The sequence below is a fragment of the Anomaloglossus baeobatrachus genome, chromosome 8 (assembly GCF_048569485.1).
Source record: "Anomaloglossus baeobatrachus isolate aAnoBae1 chromosome 8, aAnoBae1.hap1, whole genome shotgun sequence".
Classification (NCBI taxonomy): Eukaryota; Metazoa; Chordata; class Amphibia; order Anura; family Aromobatidae; genus Anomaloglossus; species Anomaloglossus baeobatrachus.
In genome coordinates, this window is record NC_134360.1 from 45,605,254 (window position 1) to 45,629,050 (window position 23,797).

Below are 23,797 nucleotides of genomic sequence, written 5' to 3' on the forward strand. Positions count from 1 at the left end.
CACCTGTCCTGGGACGTTGCTCTGGCCGGCAACCCGCCTCCTTATTAAGGGGGCGCGTCGTACGGCGTCACTGCGACGTCACATGGCAGGCGGCCAATAGGAGCGGAGGGGCGGAGATGAGCGGGATGTAAATATCCCGCCCACCTTCTCCCTTCTGCATATCCTACGGGAGCCGCGGTGACGCCGGTAGGAGATGTTCCTCGCTTCTGCGGCTTCATACACAGCGATGTGTGCTGCTGCTGGAGCGAGGAACAACATCGGACCATCGTGTCAGCGTAATTATGGATTACGCCGACGCAGCACCGATGATACGATTACGACGCTTTTGCGCTCGTTAATCGTATCATCTATGCTTTACACACTACGATGTCGCCTGCGATGCCGGATGTGCGTCACTTTCAATTTGACCCCACCGACATCGCACCTGCGGTGTCGTAGTGTGCAAAGTACCCCTTAGGCTATCTAAGGTGTGAATGTGGTTAGTCCTCCAAAGAGATGCTCTGTGTAGCTGCACTCCTCTCTAACGAAAGCTTAAAGCTTTCAATTCACTGACAACAATCAGATTTGTCATTATACAATAAATAACTTAATTCTTTGAATTTGTTTTTTACTTTTTTAGGAAAAATCCATCTGCTGGAAACAATCAATATGTAGGCCGTTACTTCTGACAGTTTTTACTATAATAGTCACTAGGGACTTTCTTAGGGTAGGGAAACTGAAGTTTTAGTATATACAGGGTGGTGAAAAAGTAGGTGAACATAGGGTTATCAAACATGGTGTAAAGTGAAACTGACTCAGTTGCCCTTAGCAACCAATCAAATTCCACCTTTCATTTTCTAAAGAGACTGTGAGGAATGAAAAGTGGAATCTGATTGGTTGCTAAGGCAACTGAGTCAGTTTCACTTTACACCATGTTTGATAACCCTATTACACATACTATCCACCTACTTTTGGACCACCCTGTATTTATAAACATTTCTCAGATTTTTCATCAGCTCATAAGTAGAGATAAGTGATTCCATTTGCAGGATTCTTGTGCAGCGGCCATAATAATAGTCCGTGGTTGCCGGATGAGATCCCTGTGACCTTCCTCCTACCTGACTGAATCACCTGTGCCTCTTATTTATTGCTCCAATGCAACGTGATGCCTTCATGACGTCACGCAGGCCCCACATATAAGAATAGGCACCGGGGATATCGGTAGGTAGGATGCGATTCATGGGGCTCCCAAATTATGGCCACAGAATATGGATCTGGCTGCAAAATAGATTCACCAATTTCTACCCATTGGACATACTGTCTTAGGCCTCTTTCACACGTCCGTGAAAATCACGCACGTTTTTCACGGACGTGTCAAAGGTGCATATTGCCCTCGGTGAGCCGTGTGTATGGCACACGTGTTCTCCGTGATAACACACGGAGAACTGCTCACCTGTCCCTGGCGTCGCTGTCCGTGGTGCTGATCTTCGGTCTCCGGTCCTGCCGACTCCCCGCTGCTGCAGCTTCTGGCCGCAGTGGAGTGAATATGCAATGAGCATAATGAGCGGCGGTCGGAAGCAAGTGACAGCAGCGGCAGAGACAGCAGGGCTGGAGAAGGTGAGTAAAGTTTTTTTTTTTTTTTTTTTTCTCGCAGACACATGTGTTTTCTCTGGTGCGTGTCACACGGAACACATCCGTGTGGTCCATTTGTGTTATATGTGACCCATTTGCGTTCCGTGTGACACCCGTGATGCCGGAGAAAAACGGACATGTCTACGTGTGGAGCATACAGGCACACGTATGCTCCACACGTACAGACGGTCCATGGCAGAATACGCATTTGAACGCAGACCCATTGATTTTAATGTGTCTACATGTGCCCGTGTCTCCGGTACGTGAGGAAACTGACCAAACACGTACCGGAGGTACGGACGTGTGAAAACAGACGTTTTTCACTGACGTGTTAAAATTGCCTATGTCCCCACGTGAGCCGTGATTCATGGCACACATGGGTTGTGCATGTGCAATCCGTGCTACAGGATGAACATGGTGATAAACTCACCTGTCCCCGTTCCTGCTGTCCGTGGTGCTGAACTCTCCACCTCTGCTGCATTAGGTCGCCGCTGTCTCTCACCTCTGCAGCTACTTCCAGGTCAGCTCTGGCTGCATACATGAATATACATGCCAGTAATGAGGCGGCCAGGAAGAAGCAGAGATCAGCTGCCGAACACAGCGTCACTGGAGATGGGTGAGTTGAAAATGCTTTTTATTTTCAATGTACGGTTTTTTTCTGGTACTTCTTTCACGGACCACACCATAGTGTGGTCTGTGGGACATCAGTGATGCCAGAAAAATATGGACATGCGGTAATCACGGACACACATGTACGCCGCACGGAGACACGGTCAGTGAAAAATCACTGATGTGTGCGCGGACCCATTGATTATAATGGGTCTGTGTATGTCAGTGATTCTGGTATGTATAAAAACTAGCACATACAGTTAGGTCCAGAAATATTTGGACAGTGACACAATTTTCGCGAGTTGGGCTCTGCATGCCACCACATTGGATTTGAAATGAAATCTCTACAACCGAATTCAAGTGCAGATTGTAACGTTTAGGGTACGCTCACACGAGCGTGAAAATCGGACGAGTGCAATGCGAGAAATTCTCGCATTGCACTCTGACCAATGTTAGGCAATGAGGGCGAGCTGTTGGTCAGCTTTTCTCGCATCCAGATTCTGGATGCGAGAAAAGCGGCAGCATGCTGCGATTGTCTGCGAGAGCCGTATCTCTCGCACCCATTCAAGTGAATGGATGCGAGAGATACATCGGACTGCACTCGGATGTTATCCCAGTGCAGTGCGATCTACGCACAGGCTGACAGTGGAGGAGATGGGAGAATTAACCCCTCCCTCTCCTCCGCAGCGCCCGCACTCAGCCTCACAGCTGTGACCCGATCGCAAGATCGGGTTACAGTCGCATGACACCCGGCTCACGCTCGCAGCAGAGCCTGAGCCGGGGGACATTAGCATATCGCATCCGATGCTCTCGCATCGGATGCCATACGCTCGTGTGATTCCAGCCTTAATTTGAAGGTTTGAACAAAAATATCTGATAGAAATTGTAGGAATTGTACACATTTCTTTACAAACACTCCACATTTTAGGAGGTCAAAAGTAATTGGACAAATAAACCAAACCCAAAAAAAATATTTTTATTTTCAATATTTTGTTGCGAATCCTTTGGAGGCAATCACTGCCTTAAGTCTGGAACCCATGGACATCACCAAACGCTGGGTTTCCTCCTTCTTAATGCTTTGCCAGGCCTTTACAGCCGCAGCCTTCAGGTCTTGCTTGTTTGTGGGTCTTTCCGTCTTAAGTCTGGATTTGAGCAAGTGAAATGCATGCTCAATTGGGTTAAGATCTGGTGATTGACTTGGCCATTGCAGAATGTTCCACTTTTTTGCACTCATGAACTCCTGGGTAGCTTTGGCTGTATGCTTGGGGTCATTGTCCATCTGTACTATGAAGCGCCGTCCGATCAACTTTGCGGCATTTGGCTGAATCTGGGCTGAAAGTATATCCCGGTACACTTCAGAATTCATCTGGCTACTCTAGTCTGCTGTTATGTCATCAATAAACACAAGTGACCCAGTGCCATTGAAAGCCATGCATGCCCATGCCATCACGTTGCCTCCACCATGTTTCACAGAGGATGTGGTGTGCCTTGGATCATGTGCCGTTCCCTTTCTTCTCCAAACTTTTTTCTTCCCATCATTCTGGTACAGGTTGATCTTTGTCTCATCTGTCCATAGAACACTTTTCCAGAACTGAGCTGGCTTCATGAGGTGTTTTTCAGCAAATTTAACTCTGGCCTGTCTATTTTTGGAATTGATGAATGGTTTGCATCTAGATGTGAACCCTTTGTATTTACTTTCATGGAGTCTTCTCTTTACTGTTGACTTAGAGACAGATACACCTACTTCACTGAGAGTGTTCTGGACTTCAGTTGATGTTGTGAACGGGTTCTTCTTCACCAAAGAAAGTATGCGGCGATCATCCACCACTGTTGTCATCCGTGGACGCACAGGCCTTTTTGAGTTCCCAAGCTCACCAGTCAATTCCTTTTTTCTCAGAATGTACCCGACTGTTGATTTTGCTACTCCAAGCATGTCTGCTATCTCTCTGATGGTTTTTTTCTTTTTTTTCAGCCTCAGGATGTCCTGCTTCACCTCAATTGAGAGTTCCTTAGACCGCATGTTGTCTGGTCACAGCAACAGCTTCCAAATGCAAAACCACACACCTGTAATCAACCCCAGACCTTTTAACTACTTCATTGATTACAGGTTAACGAGGGAGACGCCTTCAGAGTTAATTGCAGCCCTTAGAGTCCCTTGTCCAATTACTTTTGGTCCCTTGAAAAAGAGGAGGCTATACATTACAGAGCTATGATTCCTAAACCCTTTCTCCGATTTGGATGTGAAAACTCTCATATTGCAGCTGGGAGTGTGCACTTTCAGCCCATATTATATATATAATTATATTTCTGAACATGTTTTTGTAAACAGCTAAAATAACAAAACTTGTGTCACTGACCAAATATTTCTGGACCTAACTGTACGTACCAGAATCACTGACGTGTGAAACAGGCCTTACCCACTGGTGGACACAGACGGAAACGGGTCCCTGTGCAAGAATAGTAAGTGGGCCCTTTTGCAGTCCAATAGCTCATCATATTGTACCATCCCACCTGCTTTGGAGTCGGAAATGGGCTCCCGTACCTCTGGGGCCACAGGCTGCACCAATGATATGTCCGCCCCCCGTCTAATAAAACATTCTGTATGGAGTCTATTATTAGTTTAGGTGCCAAAATACATTTTGGAAAGCTGCATATACTTTAATGGGCAGTCTTGTATCATAGTTGATTATCACTTTGTATCCATAGTGCGTACTCTTCATCAATATGTATCTCTCCCGCGGTTATGTGCTGTGATGCCAGCAGTTGGGTAAGATGTGGTTAATGCAGCAGCGGGCTCCCTGGCTTATGAGACAGGATGCTGGCTGATTATTGGAGAATGGATCCGGTTCAGCGGCTGCAGTCAGGGAATCAGTGTATGCAACAGCAGCTCCCAAAGAGAGATAAGGCCGCTTCCCCATCATCAGCAGTTTATGAATTATTGAAGGTGGTAACTGAGGTCGCTTCTCCGTCTGTGTGCCAGGCGGACAGGAAAATGCCCCTAGCTATGGCCAAACTCCATGATCATAATTAGTATTTAATTTTTTGAGCAGATTGCAAGGCCTGTGCGTTACAGAGAATACATTACCCCACTGGCGGACACAGAGAGAAAAGGGTCCCTGTGCAAGAACAATATATTATTATTATTTATTATTGAAGCGCCATTTATTCCATGGCGAGTGAAAGAGGGTATACGTAGAACAATCATTAACAATACAAAACAGGCTGGTATAGGAGGAGAGCGGACCCTGCCCGCGAGGGCTCACAGTCTACAGGGAATGGGTGAGGGTACAATAGGTGAGGACAGAGCTGATTGCACAGTGGTGTACTGGACTGAGGGTTATTGCAGGTTGTAGGCTTGGAAGAGGTGGGTCTTCAGGTTCCTCTTGAAGCTTTCCACGGTAGGGGAGAGTTTGATGTGCTGGGGTAGAGCAAGTAAGGGGGAGGCACGGGAGAAATCTTGTATGCGATTGTGGGAAGAGGAGATAAGCGAGGAGTAGAGAAGGAGATCTTGTGAGGATCTGAGGTTGCATGCAGGTAGGTACCGGGAGACTAGGTCACGGATGTAGGAAGGAGACAGGTTGTGGACGGCTTTGTATGTCATGGTTAATGTTTTGAACTGGAGTCGTTGGGCGATGGGAAGCCATATGAAGGGATTGGCAGAGTGGCGAGGCTGGGAAATAGCGAGGGGAGAGGTGGATTAAGCGGGCCGCAGAGTTCAGGATAGATTGGATGGGTGCAAGAGTGTTAGGGCGGCTTTGCACGTTGCGACATCGCATGTGCGATGTCGGTGGGGTCAAATCGAAAGTGACGCACATCCGGCGTTACTTTCGACATCGTACTGTGTAAATGCTAGATGATACGATGAACGAGCGCAAAAACGTCGTTATCGTATCATCGTTGCATTCACCGACATTTTCATAATGCCGGTGCCGCGACAGGTACGATGTTGTTCCTCGTTCCTACGGCAGCACACATTGCTGTGTATGAAGCCGCAGGAGCGAGGAACATCTCCTTACCTGCCGCCGGCGGCTATGCGGAAGGACGGAGGTGGGCGGGATGTTTACATCCTGCTCATCTCCGCCCCAACGCCGCTATTGGCCGCCTGCCGTGTGACGTCGCTATGACGCCGCACGACCCGCCCCCTTAGGAAGGAGGCGGGTCGCCGGCCAGAGCCACGGTCGCAGGGCAGGTGAGTGCATGTGAAGCTGGCGTAGCGATAATTTTCGCTACGCCAGCTATCACACAATATTGTACCTGCGACGGGGGCGGGGACTATAACGTGCGACATCGCAGCATCGGCTTGCGATGTCGCAACGTGCAAAGCCCGCCTTAGAAGGGAGGCCAGAGAGTGGGAGGTTGCAGTAGTCGAGGCGGGAGATGATGAGGGCATGCACTAATGTTTTTGATGATTCTTGGTTAAGAAAAGCACGGATCCGGGAAATATTTTGAGTTGTAGTCTGCATGAGGTGAAGAGGGCTTGGATGTGTGGCTTGAAGGATAGATCAGAGTCGAGGGTTACTCCAAGGCAACGAGCTTGTGAGACTGGGGAGAGTGAGCAACCATCAAGTTTGATGGAAAGGCTTGTTGGAGGAGTTGAGTGAGGAGGAGGAAAGACAATGAATTCTGTTTTGTCCATGTTAAGCTTTAGGAATCGCGTAGAGAAGGATGAGATAGCAGACAGACATTGTGGGATTTTGGTTAGTAGAGAGGTAATGTCAGGTCCAGAGAGGTAGATCTGCGTATCATCAGCGTAGAGATGATACTGAAAGCCGTGGGACTCTATGAGCTGTCCCAGGCCAAAGGTGTAGATGGAGAACAGCAGGGGTCCAAGAACTGAACCTTGGGGGACACCAACAGATAGGGGGCGAGATGAGGAAGTAGTGTGAGAATGGGAGACGCTGGAAGTTTGGTCGGTATGGGCCCTTTGCAGCCTGAGAGCTCATCAAAATGCACAGTTCCACCTGCTTTGGGGGTAGAAATGGCCACCCAATCCTTCAGCCCCTACAGGCTGCACCAGTGATATATCCACCCTTGTATCACTCTATATCATACAGTCCCTTGTGTGGCCACTTGTGCTGATTCATGATATTACGTACATCTCCTTTTAATGAAAGGTTTGAAAAAATTTGGCGCATCATCACTTCCGGTTCTGGCAGAAACCACCAAAGTGGTGTAAGGAAATGATCAATTTTTCAAGTCTAGGCTTTCTCCTGCCAATCTGAAACAAATTCTGAAGACGTGCCAAATGTATTATTACATACATATTACGGACCTCCTTAATATATTTTGCACATCCTCGGAATGTCCATATTCCAGATAATGAAATCCATACCTGCTTTGAGCCAATGTTAATTTCAGCTTCGATATACATCAGTTTTCTCCTGTTTATCATTGTCAAATGGTGATTGAGGGTTGGATATGGTCCCTACTGCTAAATTCCACTCATTTTTTAAGAAAAGTGTTAAGCACAGCACAAAAAAGTGCAATATTCTTTTTGCACAAATTACCCCTTATGTCCAATTTTGCAATTTTTTTTATGATAGAAAAATGTTTTCTTAAGGCTGGGGTATAGGAAATAATCTCATAAACATGCAGTTAGGTCCAGAAATATTTGGATAGTGATTGAATCTTTGTGATTTCAGCTCTGCAGGCCACTATTTCTTATTTAAACTGAAACAACTGAGATGTAATTGAAGTGGAGACTTTCAGATTTAATTAAAGGATGATGACGCTGACACTCAGGGTACAGACTAGTGATGCAGACACTCTGGGTACAGGATGATGATGCAGAAGTCTGGAAGCCAAGGACATCATCAAACACAGAGTTTCTTTCTTTGCGATGCTTTGCTGGCATTTACGGCAGTGAGTTCAGTTATTGCTTGTTTTTGGGTCTTTCACCCTTAGGTTTTGTCTTAATCATGTGAAATGCAGCTCGATAGAGTTGAGATCTGGTGAGGACTCGGCCATTGCAGAATATTCCCCTTCTTTTGTGTTGCAGGATGTTTTGGGTCATTGTACATCTGTCCTGTGAAGCGCCATCCAATCATTGCCGCATTTGGTTGAATCTGAGCAGAAAGTCTTGCCCTGTGCACTTCAGAATTCATCCGGCTGCTTCTGTCTTCAGTCACATCATCAATAACCACTAGTTCCCCAGGGACATTGGGAGTCCTGCATGCCCGGCCATCACACTGCCTCCACCATGTGTTACAGAAGACATGCTGTTCTCTGAATCAGGACTCGTTCCAAGCCTTCTCCAGACTTTCTTCTTCCCATAATTCTGGTGCAGATTGTTCTTAGTCTCATCTGTCCTCTGCTGCTTTTCCAGAACTGCGCGGCTTCTTTAGATGTTTGTTTTATTTTTTTAGTTTTATAAAGTCTATTCTTGCCTTTCTATATTTAAGGCGGATTACTGGTTTGCACCTTGTGGTGACCCCTCTGTATTTGCTCTTATGAAGTCTTCTCTTTATGGTAGATGTAGATACTGAAACCCCGACTGCCTAGAGAGTGTTCTTCACTTGGGTGGATGTTGTGAAGGGGTTTTTCTTCACTTCTGTGATCATCCACCACTATTATCTTCTGTGGATGTCCAGGCCTTTTTGAGTTTCCAAGCTTTTTTGCAAAATATCCCAAACTGTTGATTTGGCCGCCCCTAACATTTCTGCTCTTTCTCTGATGGATTTCGTCTTTTTTTCATTCTAGTGATGATCTGTTACTCTTCCATTGAGAGCTCCATTGACCTCACGTTGTGGATTCAAAGCAACAGCATGTACATGCAAATACCACACCTGGAATCAGCTCAAAACCTTTTACCTGTTTAATTGAGGATGGATTAATGAAGGAATAGCCCATGCAGACCATTAAAGAGTTTTCTAGATAATTGTTCAATTACTTTTTGTCCCTTGATAAAGAGACAGCTACATATTAAAAGGCTGTAATTTCTAAATCCTTCCTCCAATCAGGATGTGAATACCATCATACTAAAGCTGAGTGTCTGCACTTTAAACCGAAATTGATTATAATGTATAACTGGATCTGGAATATATTTGGTAAACAGCTGAAATGCCAAAACGTGTGTCACTGTCCAAATATTTCTGACCCAATCTGTATATACGCCAAATACTTATCAGAGTTGGGGTTTTATTATACTTGTATCCAACCTAGGTATCCCACTGATAGTAACAGAAGACCCCCCCCCCCCAAAAAAAAGTACCTCTTTATTAACAGCAAGTTGAGATGTTGAAATAGAGAGAGATGGAAGAAAAAGTTAAGGAAACATACAGTCTTCACTGTCTTTCTGTTCTCTTTAGACCTTCTCCGGTGTGATGGACACTCCTGCAACCCCCCAGTTGGGAACCTTGCTATCGGCCGGACACCGGTCACCCTTACCACCTGCGGCCAGAATGTCAGTGAACTGTATTGCTTCTACCCTGAGGTCCGGTACCAGCAGAAAGCCATGTCCTGCAGCCAAAGCCAGTGCATGAAATGTAGCCTCAATCAGCCGGAGAACTCGCACCTTCCCTCGCACATGACAGACGATGTCTTCTCCAGCCCGGGCACCTGGTGGCAGTCGGCGCAGGGCATCCTCAAGGAGGAGATCAGGTTGGACTTTGAGACTGAGTTTTACTTGACGCACGTCATCATGGTCTTCAGGTCCCCACGGCCCGCAGCAATGGTTCTGGAGCGGTCTTTTGACCATGGGAAAACTTGGAGACCTTACAAGTATTTTGCTATTAACTGTACAACGACTTTTGGCCTCCAGGATGACCTGGATGAGGAGGGGTCACTGTGCACCTCGCGGTACTCAGATGCCTGGCCCTGCACAAGAGGAGAGGTGAGCAATGTCCCAAAGTCTGAAAAGTGCAAAGCAACATAGATCATTTATCGTTTCACATTTTATTATATTGTCAACCTCACATCACTGACACTTGGGGTACAGGATAACGAAATCTGGAGTACAGAATTCTGATACTTGGGGTACAGGATAATGATGCTAACATTCGGGGTACAGGATGATGACACTTGGGGTATAAGATGATGATGCTGACACCCAGGGTACAGGATAGAGATGCTGAGCCTTGGGGTACAGGATAATGTCATAGACCCTTGGGGTTCAGGATGATGGCGCTGATACTCGGGGTACAGGATAATGACACTGACACTCGGGGTTCAGGATAATGACTCTGACATTTGGGGTAAAGGATAATGACGCTGATACTCGGGGTACATGAAAATGATGCTGACACTCGGGGTACAGGATAATGACGCTAAGACTCGGGGTACAGGATAATGACGCTGACACTCGGGGTACAGGATAATGATGCTGACATTTTGGGGTACAGGATAATGATGCTGACATTTTGGGGTACAGGATAATGATGCTGACATTTGGGGTGCAGGATAATGACGTTGACACTCGGGGTGCAAGAATGATGATGCTGACACTTGAGGTGCAGGATAATGACACTGACATTCGGGTACAGGATAATGACGCTCACATTCGGGGTACAGGATGATGACGCTGACACTCGGGGTACAGGATAATGACACTGACATTTGGGGTACAGGATAATGACGCTGACATTCGGGGTACAGGATAATGACGCTGACATTTGGGGTACAGGATAATGATGCCGACACTCGGGGTACAGGATAATGATGCTGACACTCGGGGTACAGGATAATGATGCTGACACTCGGGGTACAGGATAATGACGCTGACACTCGGGGTACAGGATTATGACACTGATACTAAGGGTACAGGATAATGTCACTGATACTCGGGATACAGGATAATGACTCTGACACTCGGGGTACAGGATATTAATGCTGACATTTGGGGTACAGGATAATGACGCTGATACTCTGGGTACAGGATAATGATGCTGACATTCGGGGTGCAGGATAATGACGTTGACACTCGGGGTGCAAGAATGATGATGCTGACACTTGAGGTGCAGGATAATGACACTGATATTCGGGTATAGGATAATGACGCTCACATTTGGGGTACAGGATGATGACGCTGACACTCGGGGTACAGGATAATGATGCTGACATTTGGGGTACAGGATAATGATGCCGACACTCGGGGTACAGGATAATGACGCCGACACTCGGGATACAGGATAATGACGCCGACACTCGGGGTACAGGATGATGACACTGACACTCGGGGTACTGTATAATGACACTGACACTCGGGGTACAGGACAATGAAGCTGACACTCTGGGTACAGGATAATGACACTGACACTCGGGGTACAGGATAATGACACTGACACTCGGGGTACAGGATAATGACACTGACACTCGGGGTACAGGATAATGACACTGACACTCGGGGTACAGGACAATGAAGCTGACACTCTGGGTACAGGATAATGACACTGACACTCGGGGTACAGGATAATGACACTGACACTCGGGGTACAGGATAATGACACTGACACTCGGGGTACAGGATAATGACGCGGACACTCGGGGTACAGGATAATGACACTGACACTCGGGGTACAGGACAATGAAGCTGACACTCGGGGTACAGGACAATGAAGCTGACACTCTGGGTACAGGATAATGACACTGACACTCGGGGTACTGTATAATGACACTGACACTCGGGGTACAGGATAATGACGCGGACACTCGGGGTACAGGATAATGACACTGACACTGGGGGTACAGGATAATGACACTGACACTCGGGGTACAGGATAATGACACTGACACTCGGGGTACAGGATAATGACACTGACACTCGGGGTACAGGATAATGACACTGACACTCGGGGTACAGGATAATGACACTGACACTCGGGGTACAGGATAATGACACTGACACTCGGGGTACTGTATAATGCAACTGACACTTGGGGTACAGGATAATGATGCTGACACTTGGGGTACAGGATAATGACACTGACACTCGGGGTACAGGATAATGACACTGACACTCGGGGTACAGGATAATGACACTGACACTCGGGGTACAGGATAATGACGCCGACACTCGGGGTACAGGATAATGACACCGACACTCGGGGTACAGGATAATGACGCCGACACTCGGGGTACTGTATAATGACACTGACACTTGGGGTACAGGATAATGACGCGGACACTCGGGGTACAGGATAATGATGCTGACACTCGGGGTACAGGATAATGACGCTGACACTCGGGGTACAGGATAATGACACTGACACTCTGGGTACAGGACAATGAAGCTGACACTCGGGGTACAGGATAATGACACTGACACTCGGGGTACAGGATAATGATGCTGACACTCGGGGTACAGGATAATGACACTGATACTCGGGGTACAGGATAATGACACTGATACTCGGGGTACAGGACAATGAAGCTGACACTCGGGGTACAGGATAATGATGCTGACACTCGGGGTACTGTATAATGACACTGACACTTGGGGTACAGGATAATGACACATGGGGTACAAGGCAGTGACTTTTCCTTGCACAGTTTGTTACCCCCATATCTACATTGCTGGATCCCGCAGGCAGACATATTCATTACTGGTGTATGAGGCGCTCACTTGTCTGACTTCATTCATGAGATTATTCTGCTTTGTTTCATCTCATACAGCGGCCAAATCTCTTGAGTCTGTGATGAGATCAGTTTTGCCTCCACAGTTTCCAGGGATGATGGAGGAGCAAAGAGTCATTTTGATTTATAAATACTTTTAAGGATCATTCATTTTCTGTCCTGAGAAATTTTAAAATATATCCTCCTAGTGATCAGAGTGCCTTATCTCCTTCAGCATAATAAAAAAACCTACAGGATAGACTTTTGCTACCTGCAATCACCACAAGAGGGAGCTGATCTGTCACCAACTCGGTTAACCCATTCTTAGGCGGGCTTTGCACGTTGCGACATCGCAAGCCGATGCTGCGATGTCGCAAGCGATAGTCCCCGACCCCGTCGCAGGTACGATATCTTGTGATAGCTGGCGTAGCGAAAATTATCGCTACGCCAGCTTCACATGCACTCATCTGCCCTGCGACCGTCGCTCTGGCCGGCGACCCGCCTCCTTCCTAAGGGGGCGGGTCGTGCGGCGGCATAGCGACGTCACTTGGCAGGCGGCCAATAGCGGCAGAGGGGCAAAGATGAGCAGGCTGTAAACATCCCGCCCACCTCCTTCCTTCCGTATAGCCGCCGGCGGCAGGTAAGGAGATGTTCCTCGCTCCTGCGGCTTCATACACAGCGATGTGTGCTGCCGCAGGAACGAGATACAGCATCGTACCTGTCGCGGCAGCGTAATTATGAAAAAGTTGGAGCCTACACCGATGATACGATAACGACGCTTTTGTGCTCGTTAATCGTATCATCTAGGATTTACACACAACGATGTCGAAAGTGACACCGGATGTGCGTCACTTTCGATTTGACCCCACCGACATCGCACGTGCGATGTTGCAACGTGCAAAGCCGCCCTAAAATTATCCCTTCTACATTTTTTTTTTATATTTCACTGCTGCTGGGGTGCTTTAAATCTAAATCTGCTGCCCCCACCCCCCACCCCGTCTTATACTCGCCCTCTGGCATCTCTACATTTATTATCAGCGTTGCTCCGGTTAGTCTCTGGTGATTTGTGACCTGCTGGAGTGTTTCATGGAGGGCGAGGGTGGTCACTCTTCAATGTAAGTCTTTGAGAGCCTCGTTCTGGCCTTGTTATGGCTCTCATAGACTTGCAATGAGATCTTGTGATGTAACTACTGACTTCCAGCACGTCAGAAGTTGCTGTCACAAGATGGCGCCGTGGGACCAGAGGGACGCCAAAAAAAAGGTGAAGATACCAGCCTGTGTATATAAGACTGGGAGCAAGGGATGTAGATCTAAAGCACCACTTCAGTGGTGAAATAAAGAAAAAAATGCTGGATTGGTGCTTTAAATACTATATGACCCGATGTAAAAGAAAAATAACAGATGCCTCCCACACCAGCAGCATGCCAGCGATGTCAGCAGCGGATCTCCTAGGACTTGTGTTACATTGTTATACCATGTGAGAACTGCAGTCTATCTCTGGTTGCTGATGGGCTGCAGTTCTTGCGCTTTTTTTCGGAAGTCCAGGGTTCAGCCAAAGAAAGTATGAGCACAGCAACCCATCAAATGCAGTTTGATTGCAGTGGTCTTTTTGCATAACAGTATCATGCAAGCCCTGGTAGACCCATTGCTGACATCACTGGAATGGTGCTGGCATGGGAGGTGAGTATCTGTTATTTTTGTTTTACACTATTATTTCACATGGTGTTGTCCAAATAGTGGCTAATACCTGTATACAGGGAGCTCCCCCTAGTGGTGGCTGCAGACAGAATCTTATCATGTATCTCTGTATACAGGGAGCTCCCCCTAGTGGTGGCTGCAGACAGAATCTTATCATGTATCTCTGTATACAGGGAGCTCCCCCTAGTGGTGGCTGCAGACAGAATATTATCATGTATCTCTGTATATAGGGAGCTCCCCCTAGTGGTGGCTGCAGACAGAATCTTATCATGTATCTCTGTATACAGGGAGCTCCCCCTAGTGATAGCTGCAGACAGAATCTTATCCTGTATCTCTATATAGAGGGAGATCCCCCTAGTAGTGACTTTAGACATAATCTTATCCTGTATCCCTGTATCCCAGTATGCAGGGAGCTCCCCCTAGTGGTGGCTGCAGAGAGAATCTTATGTATTTCTGTATACACGGAGCTCCCCCTAGTGCGGGCTTCGGACAGTCTTATTATGTATCTCTGTATACAGGGAGCTCCCCCTAGTGGAGACTGAAGACAGAATCTTATCCTGTATCTCTGTATACAGGGAGCTCCCCCTAGTGGTGACTACAGACAGAATCGTATCATCTATTTCTGTATACAAGGAGTTGCCCTAGTGGTGGCTGCAGACAGAACCTTATCCTGTATCTCGGTATAACAGGAGCTCCCCCTAGTGATGGCTGCAGACAGAATCTTATCACGTATCTCTGGATACAGGGATCTCCCCCTAGTGGTGACTGCAGACAGAATCTTATCATGTATCTCTGTATACAAGGAGCTCCCCCCTAGTGGTGGCTGCAGACAGAATCTTATCACGTATCTCTGTATACAGGGAGCTCCTCCTAGTGGTGGCTGCAGACAGAATCTTATCATGTATCTCTGTATACAGGGAGCTCCCCCTAGTGGTGGCTGCAGACAGAATATTATCATGTATCTCTGTATACAGGGAGCTCCCCCTAGTGGTGGCTGCAGACAGAATATTATCATGTATCTCTGTATACAGGGAGCTCCCCCTAGTGGTGGCTGCAGACAGAATATTATCATGTATCTCTGTATACAGGGAGCTCCCCCTAGTGGTGGCTGCAGACAGAATCTTATCATGTATCTCTGTATACAATGAGCTCCCCCTAGTGGTGGCTGCAGACAGAATCTTATCATGTAGCGGTCACTTGACTTGTATTAGTTACCTCGGTCTATGTAGGCCATTTTGAGTTGTGTAACTGTAACATGAAGTTCTTTCAGTAATAAATATTTATTATAAAGTTAATTAGTACTAACTTTTGGGTCAATTTAAATAACAAAAATAAGATTAGTGTATACCCATTGTAGGTATATCTTCATACAGACCTGTTATTTTGAGGAATGGTATGAATGTAAAGACAGGATGCTCATAGCTTGTGCCAATATTATTTATGTTTATTAGTTTTAATATGTTTGCATTATATTCAATGGTATGCTATTTGAGTAATTTTAGCTTATTGACTCCAAAAAGGAGCTTCTCATTAAACAAAGGGTTAATTGCATAGAGAAGCCCGTCTGCCCCCCTTGCCACATAACAAAACAACGGGGGTCCCAGGCGCTGCCCGTCAGCAGAGGGGTAGACGCATTTGTGTCAGCGGCGCTGGAATTCCATTTCTTCCCGACTGCTGCAATAGAATAGAGCATTTCTGTGGCACAGCGGGGTGAGCATCTCCTAAACAGTGGGGGGCTGGGACATCGGACTCTCACTGCTGGGGATGAGGGAGGTTATTAGAAATGTTCATGACAGTTGACCGGGCATGAATACTGTGACGCAGATCACGCTACATGTGCAGTCACAACAGAGCGCCTGTCCTGTGCAATGTGCTGCCATGAATAACTCTCAATTATTCTTCTTATTATCCCTTATACACAATGTATATCACTGCCTTCATCTGTAGTATGTCTGCAGTCACATCCAGAGCTGCATTCAAAATTCTTCCCCTAAGCTGGATTCCTATAGTTAATTACAGAACATATATGACCTCCTGTAGTGTCACTGACATACAGAGCTGCATTCAAAATTCTTCCACATTGGTAGAAGTTTCCCCTGAGCTGGGTTCCTATAGTTCATTACAGAACATATATGACCGCCTTCGTCTGCAGTGTCACTGACATCCAGAGCTGCATTCAAAATTCTTCCCCATTGGTAGAAGTTTCTCCTGAGCTGAGTTCCTATAGTTCATTACAGAACATATATGACCGCTTTCTTCTGTAGTGTCACTGACTTCCAGAGCTGCATTCAAAATTCTTCCACATTGGTAGAAGTTTCCCCTGAGCTGGGTTCCTATAGTTCATTACAGAACATATATGACCGCCTTCGTCTGCAGTGTCACTGACATCCAGAGCTGCATTCAAAATTCTTCCCCATTGGTAGAAGTTTCTCCTGAGCTGAGTTCCTATAGTTCATTACAGAACATATATGACCGATTTCTTCTATAGTGTCACTGACATCCAGAGCTGCATTCAAAATTCTTCCCCATTGGTAGAAGTTTCCCCTGAGCTGAGTTCCTATAGTTCATTACAGAACATATATGACCGCTTTCTTCTATAGTGTCACTGACTTCCAGAGCTGCATTCAAAATTCTTCCCCATTGGTAGAAGTTTCCCCTGAGCTGAGTTCCTATAGTTCATTACAGAACATATATGACCGCTTTCTTCTGTAGTGTCACTGACTTCCAGAGCTGCATACAAAATTCTTCCCCATTGGTAGAAGTTTCCCCTGAGCTGGGTTCCTATAGTTCATTACAGAACATATATGACCTCCTGTAGTGTCACTGACATCCAGAGCTGCATTCAAAATTCTTCCACATTGGTAGAAGTTTCCCCTGAGCTGGGTTCCCATAGTTCATTACAGAACATATATGACCGCCTTCGTCTGCAGTGTCACTGACATCCAGAGCTGCATTCAAAATTCTTCCACATTGGTAGAAGTTTCCCCTGAGCTGGGTTCCTATAGTTCATTACAGAACATATATGACCGCCTTCGTCTGCAGTGTCACTGACATCCAGAGCTGCATTCAAAATTCTTCCTCATTGGTAGAAGTTTCCCCTGAGCTGGATTCCTGTAGTTAATTACAGAACATATATGACCTCCTGTAGTGTCACTGCTGCATTCAAAGTTCTGCATTCTGCAACCTCATCTGGCTCCTGTAATACACCACAGACACGACTTGTCCCTCAATGTGTTACAACAAAGAACGCCATGCAAAGACACTGAACAGCTGTGAGATTCTGGATCAGGCATTCTGAGGGCTAACAACAAAAAAAAGCAGAATTCGGATTGCAGCTCTGGATATAACTGGGGCATGTCATGAAGATGTATTAATACATTTTTCGGTGTATTACATTCTAACTTTGTATTATTTGCACCCCTTTCTCCCTCCAGGTGATATTTCGAGCCTTAAATCCATCTAATAGGATTGAGGATCCCTACAGTCCTGAAGCACAAGACCTGCTGAAGATCACTAACCTGAGACTCCTGCTCTTAAAGAGACAGGACTGTCCATGTCAGGCGGTGTCTGGATTAGAGGAGAAGCCCCAAAGATTCTCCTACTACGCCATTTATGATCTGATCGTGCGTGGAAGCTGTTTCTGCAATGGACATGCAGAGGAGTGTGAGCAGGCGGGGAGCGTGCCGGGAGCAGAGGCTGCTGTGAGTAAAGGGCAGAGTACACATCTCTATATAATGTAAGGTTTTATAGTTATCTTATTCGAATCAATATGCTTCCACTGTTGTCAGCCATTACATTGCCCATAGGGATTGTTATCTTGCTTTCTGCAGAATCGGAACAGCAGATAGAAGTGCATGACTATTCCACATTAATCTGCTCGCTACCTGTGTACCTCTTTTCTTTCTTGGGGTCAGGCTTTACTGTTCTTTTTCACATTCTGAAAGATTAGAATGATCAAAAGTTGCAAACCGTTCAATTATTTTTGCCCATCCAGTTTTCCTATTTTTTTTTAAGACCCCTGCTGTAAGTCAGGGACAGGAATACTCTATTCATGTTCAGATACAGACACTGAAAAATTACCCTTTTTTATTACTTTAATACAATGTATCCAGTTTAGAGAATATTTTGTGAATTACTGTAGTCAGAACCCTAAGATTAAATGTTTTGCCTGTACTGATACATTGTTACAAATCAGACTGAGTAGTGATTTACAGTGCTGTATATACCCAGTTTCCCTGAAAATAAAACCTACCCACAAAATAAACCCTAGTAGGATCTTTTTGGCTTTTTGGAGTATGCTTAAAATATAAGCCCTACTCCAAAAATAAGCCCTAGTTGTGGTTCCATTAGTAAGTGTCCAAGCAGCTAAAACATTAAAGAATACAACAGGACTCTTCATCAAAGAAATCAGACATCCCCGATAGAAAGCAGACCCCCACAAGAAATCAGACACCGCTCTCCTCTCATAAATAAATAAAATCGCACTCACCAGACCCCAAACAATTGCAGTTGGCAAGTGCCGATGGCGGATGGGCTCTCACACAGAGATCTTCGTAGCTGTTGGGTCCCTCATTGTTTCAGCTGCATTGCACTGCAGCTCTCACAAACTGATCGGGTACCAATATCACTACGCGAGAGTGATACAGCGCCGCACAATCAGCTCTACCCTCACCTACTGTATCCTGACCTATCCCTTGTAGACTGTGAGCCTTCGCGGGCAGGGACCTCTCTCCTCCTGTACCTGTCTGTGTCTTGTACTGTTTATGATTATTGTACTTGTCCCTATTATGTATACCCCTTTCACATGTAAAGCGCCATGGAATTGATGGCGCTATAATAATAAATAATAATAATAATTATAATAATAATAAATACTGCTTCCAATCACCAGGGGGAGCCAACCACTGTAGAATGCAGGGAGACCCAACAGCGACAAAGATTTGTATGTGGGAGCCCATTTACTTTGCAATTGTTTGGCATCTATTAAGTGCGATCCTTTTAGGGTGTGTTTGCTTTCTTTTGGGGGTAAACTTAGCAGTACATAGAGAATAATAAATAAATTTAAATAAATTTAAGTAGGTAATTTAAACCTTTGTAACTATGGTCTGTACCCACCATTATTGGACGGGTTCTGCACCTTAAGACTAGCGGATAAGATAAGAAAATGTGCATCTGACCCAGTAATATGATTCTCTGAAACCTTCAGGACTTCAGTTTACATTTTACCTGCACTGATGTGGAGCACTACACGGGGCCTTGGGAATACTCGTCACCGGGCCATTGAGGGTCAGGGGATGTCACGGGTGGCCCTACCCGGTTTTGTGACCCTGAGGTGTCCACGAAGGGATGGATGATGGTGGGGAAATGAGGATGAAGGGGTTGGGGATGTTGGTAGTTGTTGTCTCGTGATGCCACCTGTGGTGTGCGGCCAGGGATTAGCCGTCGCTGCAGGTGGTGTTCTCTGGGGCGGATGGTGTCGCAGTCGGGATGGTTCAGTTCCCCGCAGGTAGAGCTAGGCCCCAGGAAGGATGATGGGGGTGCTAATGACTATAGGCACCAGAGCGCTGGGCGCCGGCGCCGGCAATGAAGGTCTGACTCTGTGGTTGCGGTTCAAGGTCTTTTACTCACAGTCCAGTTGTCAACCTTGTAGTGCCGGTCTCTGCCGTGTATGGGCCCCAGCCCATCCCGGATAATTCAAAGGTCACCGCCGGTGTTGTAGATTGTGGGCCCTCCTTCTTGCGCTTTCTGTGTGGATCACCGTGACCTTAAGTGCTTGGGGACCCCTGTTCGGTGTTAAAGTTCCCGTTCCATCTGCAGGGAGAGCGAGTCCGCTTGAGGCCTGACCGTGATCACGACTCCGGGCTCTATGTTGCTACTATGCTCCGGGATCTTGTGGTGGCCAGAGGGACATAAAATTCCCCTGTGCGGCAGATTCTGGTGGCGCAACTTGAAATATACGCCACCCTAGGGCTCTGTACCCTGAACTGCGCCGGTCCCGAGGGAGCAACTAAGCTCTCCCCTCAGCGACCGAATTTACTCCTGTGTCCCACAGCTTCCACCAGTAAGCTCCCTAGCTTCTTTCCCCAACCTGTGTTAGGGCACGACTCCTCGTGTCAGTCTCCTCCTCCCTCTCCCTCAGTGGCTGCTTCTCTCATCCCCGAGTTCCTGTCACTAGTGGGTGGAAGCCCCAGTGTTTGGCGGCAACCTTAAGACCCGACCCTAGCCCGGTCCCCAGTGGGGAGGGCAACCTGCTGTGTATTTATGGTATGTTTGGATGTGGAACCGGCACCGACCTCCTCAATACCCGGGATGAGTACCACACCTTAAGTGTGGTGCAGTACCCTGTGGCGACCGAAGCCTCAGGGGTGCCACAGATGTATTATAGTAAACCATCAGGGCAAGAGAACAATGTGTGCCAAGTATTCAGCACATATAGGATTGTTTGCAGTTTAACATCTTGAAGTTTTAGGTCAAGCCTGGTTTTCATCCTTCAGATGTTATAAAGAATTGGCAGCAATCAGAGATCAGATTCATCACTTGCAATTTATTTTTACATCACTTCTTTTTTTGTCGACTTTTTTCTTTGCAGCATAGTCTTGGAAATGATGCGGATAGTCCATAAATTTTGTGCAAAATCAAAAATATCAAAAATACTCTTTATTTTTGTCTCTAACCCTTTTTTTGCTGATTTTAATATTTGAAAAGTTAATAAGATGTGTTCAAAATCTTAGGTGTGTATCAAATCGCTCCAAGGGGACTGGAGCACATTTGTGCCAATCTTGTGTGGTGTCTCAGGGATAACTATCCAGTGTCATTACTCGAACAGAAACCCACACAGTGCGCATGAGGCCCTGGGGGAACGCTGGCACAACCTGACCTCCACATTGAAGGGGTGGCCGGATCAACTAACCCCTCACCCCACCCCATGCATATCTCTCAACTGGCAGCGCTCCAACAGGGATGTGACCCAGCCCTAGCCATAGCCCCCGCAATCCCGGGTTCAGCAAAATGTTAATGCACAGACATTGACAGCTCCAACTGCGAGGCACTGGCTCTTTGTGGGGTGTGGAATAGTCTCCCACTAACTATACATGAAGGCGAGGTAATATATAAATATACAGCAGATAAAATAAGTATTGAACATGTCACCAATTTTCAAAGTAAATATATTTATAAAGGTGCAATTGACATGAATTTCTCACCAGATGTCGGTAACAACCCATCCAATCCACACATGCAAAGAAATCAAACCATAGATGTCCATAAATTAGTGATGTGTAATAATGAGAAATCACACAGGGAAAAAGTATTGAACACGCTTACTGAAATTTATTTAATGCTTCATACAAAAACTTTTGTTGGTGATGACCGCATCAAGACGCCTCCTGTACAGAGACACTAGAATTCTACATTGCTCAGGTGGGATTTTGGTCCATTCTTCCACACAAACACTCTTCACATCCTGCAGGTTCCGGGCTCCTTCTATGAACTATGAGCTTTAGTTCCTTCCATACATTTTCTATTGGATTCAGCTCTGGTGATCGACTCGGCCATTCTAGAAGCTTTATTTTCTGTCTGAAACCAATTGAGAGTTTCCCTGGCTGTGTGTTTGGGATCATTCTCTTCCTGAATTGTCCATCCTCTTTCATCTTTTTCATCCTGGTAGATGTCAGCAAATTTTTATCAAGAATATCTCCATACATATGTCCACTCCTCTTTCCTTGAATTATATGACGTTTATCAGTGCTGTATGCTGAAAAACAGCCCCACACCATGATGTTCCCACCTCCACACTTCACTGTTAAGGCCCTGTCACACACATAGATAAATCTTTGGCAGATCTGTGGTTGCAGTGAAATTGTGGACAATCAGTGCCAGGTTTGTGGCTGTGTACAAATGGAACAATATGTCCAGGTTTTCGCTGCAACCACAGATCTGCCAAAGATTTATCTCTGTGTGTGACGGGGCCTTTAGTGTTTTTGAGGTGTTTTGCATGGTGTGTATTATGGCTTCCAAAGAGTTCAATTTTAGTCTCATCTGACCAGACTATATTCTCCCAGTATTTCCCAGGTACCGATATCGCTAGCGTGGGTACCCGCCCCCATCTGTTGTGCGACACGGGCAAATTGCTGCCCATGCCGCACAACATCGCCCATACCCGTCACATGTACTTACCTGCCCGGCGACGTCGCTGTGACCGGCGAACCGCCTCCTTTCTAAGGGGGGGCGGTTCGTTTAGCGTCACAGCGACGTCACAGCGACGTCACTGAACCGCCGCCCAATAGAAGGGGAGGGGCGGAGATGAGCGGGACGTAACATCCCGCCCACCTCCTTCCTTCCGCATAGCGGCCGGGAGGCAGGTAAGGAGAGCTTCCTCGTTCCTGCAGTGTCACACGGAGCGATGTGTGCTGCCGCAGGAACGAGGAACAACTTCGTTACTGCTGCAGTAACGATATTTGAGAATGGACCCCCATGTCACCGATGAGCGATTTTGCACGTTTTTGCGATGATGCAAAATCGCTCATAGGTGTCAACACAACGGCATCGCTAATGCGGCCGGATGTGCGTCACCAATTCCGTGACCCCAACGACTTCGCATTAGCGATGTCGTAACGTGTAAAGCCCCCTTTAATGTTGTTGAGCAAACTTCAAATGCACTTGAATATGCTTTTTGTTCAGCAGTGGAGTCTTGTGAGCGTGCATACAGGAGCGTGCATACAGGCCATGGAGGGGGAGTGCATTACTTATTGAAACAATTGTACCTCCTCATTCCAGGTCTTTATGTAGCTCTCCACAGGTGGTACTTGACTCTTGGACAATTCTTCTGATAACTATTTTTTTAAATCTTGTGACGAGCTCTGGGACCTAGATGATTTTTGGGGAAATTATATTCTTTCCACTTCTGGATTATGGCCCCAACAGTGCTCACTGGAACCTTCAGTAATTTAGAAATCCTTCTGTAACCAATACCATCAGTATGTTTTTGAACAATAAGGTTGCAAATGTCTTGAGAAAACTCACTGGTTTCACCCATCATGAGATGTTTCTTGTGTGGCACCTTGGTGCACCTAGTGATGGCAAGTACTACCGTGCTCGGTACTCATTAATAGCAGTTGGATGCTTGGATGGGTGCGATTTGAGTATAATGGAAGTCAATGGGAGACTCAAGCATTTTTACATGAAGAGTTCCATGGCTTTTTGCACCTCTTTTTCTTCATATGTTGAACACTTTTTCTCTGTGTCATTTCTCTCATTATTACACATCACTAAAGTTCTGCATATCTATGGTTTGATTGCTATGCCTGCTTGGATTGGATGGGTTGTTACCAAC

General features: G+C 46.4%; 1 protein-coding gene across 3 annotated transcripts in view; it reads left to right on the forward strand.

The window, feature by feature from the left end:
* The window catches only part of LOC142249725 (netrin-4-like), a 99,939-nt gene that overhangs the window by 47,375 nt on the left and 28,767 nt on the right, over positions 1-23,797 (forward strand). For 2 of the 3 annotated variants that reach the window (XM_075321550.1, XM_075321548.1), the window contains exons 2-3: positions 9,528-10,051; positions 17,901-18,167. In XM_075321550.1, the coding sequence (XP_075177665.1) occupies positions 9,674-10,051; positions 17,901-18,167 (645 nt within the window). In that variant the 5' untranslated portion in view covers positions 9,528-9,673. Of the gene's footprint in view, positions 1-7,305; positions 7,393-9,527; positions 10,052-17,900; positions 18,168-23,797 lie in introns of those variants that run through there. The other variant, XM_075321549.1, reaches the window with a different exon arrangement.